Genomic DNA, 2,662 nt, shown 5'->3' on the forward strand with positions numbered 1-2,662 from the left:
CACTCGGGTTTCAATTACAACGATAGGCTGGTACACGAGAACAAGACCGGGCGTGTGGATCGAATTTGGAGTTTGCGGACTTCAATAGATCGTCAGCCGACGACAAACAGTAATTAATAATAATAAAAACGCACCGGACACGTCTTGCTACTCCTTACGATCAACAGCGTCTCTCACAAAGCAACAACTGATATCAGCAGTGATATCTCATATTTTCTTATCACTGATGTTGTGGAGTTTCCGTCGTTATCACGGTTCACATCGAACCGTTCGAGTCGAACGAGTAAAATAAATAGACGGTCGATTACGACAACTTGAAAATGTTTATTCGACAGAGAAAGAATTAATTACTATACGAATGTCGCGTGAGAGTCGCTTGAGGGTTTCAAAAACGTTCGGAACAATTATATTTTGTATGTCGACGAGTGACAGCCGGTCAGGTTGTTTTCGCGGTGCGGGACGTGAAAGTGGCGTTCGTCGCTAACGAGAAAAAATGGCGTCGGATACGTTTACGGTTACGGTAAAGAGAGTGAGCGTCGGCCGCCGCCGAGGCGCGAGGACCGACGCGAGGCGCTAAAACATGGTGACCAACAGTCCTGCAGTAGTGCAGTATGACCGACGACGGAAGGTGGCTATGTGGCGCTGGTTCGCCACAATATCAACAGTTGTAGACAAACAAAAATTCGGCGGTAACGGAATACGTCAAGCCGTAACAACTCGCTCATGACAACATTTATTTTGTCATGAACTCACTGATTGTTTGTGCTGATGTTTGTTTGATGAAATTGTATTATCGATTAATAAATAAATTCAATATTATACTTTGCGGGTCCCCGGCAGCGTAATTACTAAGTACATGTCACCGGGCGTCGCGATTACCGCCGACCAAGTTTTGTAAGTTTTATTGATTTTTTCCAAAACTTGAATCTTTAGTCTGCGTCTGGTTATAGGTACCAGTGGTTTCTATGGCCAAGTCCAGGAACTGTCTGACGGCCGCTGGCCTGTCGGTTTTTGGAGCGCTTTTGATCCTGTTGGCGTTCACGACGAAGAGCTGGTTGGTCACGGATGGGAAATTAAAGCACCCAGAATTCGAAAGACTCGGTTAGTATAGCTGGATGTTAGTATATGTGCGCTCACATAGATTCTTTTCCTGTCGTAAAACTTGAAACTTGAACTCATGACATATGTTGAGATATTTTACATAACAATATTTTTATAAACTCAGTAAGTTTCAAATGCTTGAGAAGTACAGTTACCTATCTAATAGATAAATGCTCTAAAGGCAAACAAGGCTGTACATTTTATTTTAATCACCTTTTTCTGTATTGAACTAGAATTGTTTTCTTATCTAGATAGGTAGTGCCTATGCTTAATTATAATAATTTGCATTTCCTCCATACTTAAAAAACTGATTCACAAAGCAAAAATATCTAATTTTTTTTTTCAATTGATAATAAGGTTATATAAATATTAAAATATAATATTATTTAAAATAATCCACAAGTAGGTTTCCAGGTTTAGTTTTATTAATACCATTGATTATAAATACTCGCTCACTGTGGTGCAAAATATGCTGCTCTAATTTTCTAGCAGCCTAATATTGAACGCCAGAAACTGACAATGGGGCCAGGTTATAAGATGACCTATCTTAACTTTAGAATACCTATGTTATCTAGTTTCTGGCATTTAACACCAAGATCGCTAGTAAATTAAGGCAGCATATTTCCCACTACAGTGAGCGATCTATATTATTTATAATCAATGGTATTAATAAAACTAAATTTTAACCCTTCGGTAGGCGTGTATGATAGCCGCGCTCATTAATTTACTAATTTAGAAACCACTGGTTTCAATTTAATTTTTACATTTTCGATACCTACGTATACCTTATACTATCATATCTGGAATTTGTTCTATAAATAAAATAACCCAATCTGTAGTCTCATGTTGAAATGACAATAGATTAAACTTGTCAGTTCCGATAAAGAAATAACTGATATACATGTTATACATGTGTGTTATTTTTTTTTATTTTTCATCTCCATGTACTATTATTTTTTAAAACTAACTATAATATAATATAATATATAATTAACTTTTTTTTTTTTTTTTTTTATTGTGGTATCGAGGACTGGAGGAGGAACTATGGTGCCAGTACTTTTCCTCCAGCCCCAAATATATAATTAACTATAATGTATGTATTTTACTCCAAGTTTGATTAATAATTTTCAATAATTATAATGTATGTATTTTAAATTTGTTATTACAGAGATTTCCTTAGTTTTATAATTATAAAAAGTTTTGACAAGTATTGTAATTAACACGTTGACTGCCACGAGCCCGCCGGCGACCCAACACAGATGTGTAATTGTGGAGCTATGGTATAAATAACAGAGCATTACTGTAATGCACTCATGTGTATTTATATATAGGAGAGTCCAATCAAAATTTTGAATATAGCGTTATAATCGGAAAGACCTGAATAATACAAATTTTAAATAAAAATATTTGGGTCGCCGGCGGTCAATATTACTCGAAATACATCTATCATTAAAGATATAATAGTTTTTTTTTTTTTTTAATTATTCGTTTTTTTCCCCTGAACGCCATGGTGTCATTATAAAATTTTTATCTCCACGCCATCAAAAAATAAAGTGTATTG

The 2,662-nt window shown here is 35.7% G+C and overlaps 1 protein-coding gene across 1 annotated transcript in view; it reads left to right on the forward strand.

Moving 5' to 3' along the window:
• Positions 1-272: 272 nt before the first annotated feature.
• Positions 273-2,662, forward strand: part of LOC100573577 — a 5,365-nt gene continuing 2,975 nt past the window's right edge. Inside the window, exons 1-2 of the mRNA XM_003245407.4 lie at positions 273-894; positions 951-1,101. Coding sequence (XP_003245455.1) covers positions 966-1,101 — 136 coding nt within the window. The 5' untranslated portion in view covers positions 273-894; positions 951-965. The remainder of the gene's footprint in view (positions 895-950; positions 1,102-2,662) is intronic.

This window comes from Acyrthosiphon pisum, chromosome X (assembly GCF_005508785.2).
Source record: "Acyrthosiphon pisum isolate AL4f chromosome X, pea_aphid_22Mar2018_4r6ur, whole genome shotgun sequence".
NCBI lineage: Eukaryota > Metazoa > Arthropoda > Insecta > Hemiptera > Aphididae > Acyrthosiphon > Acyrthosiphon pisum.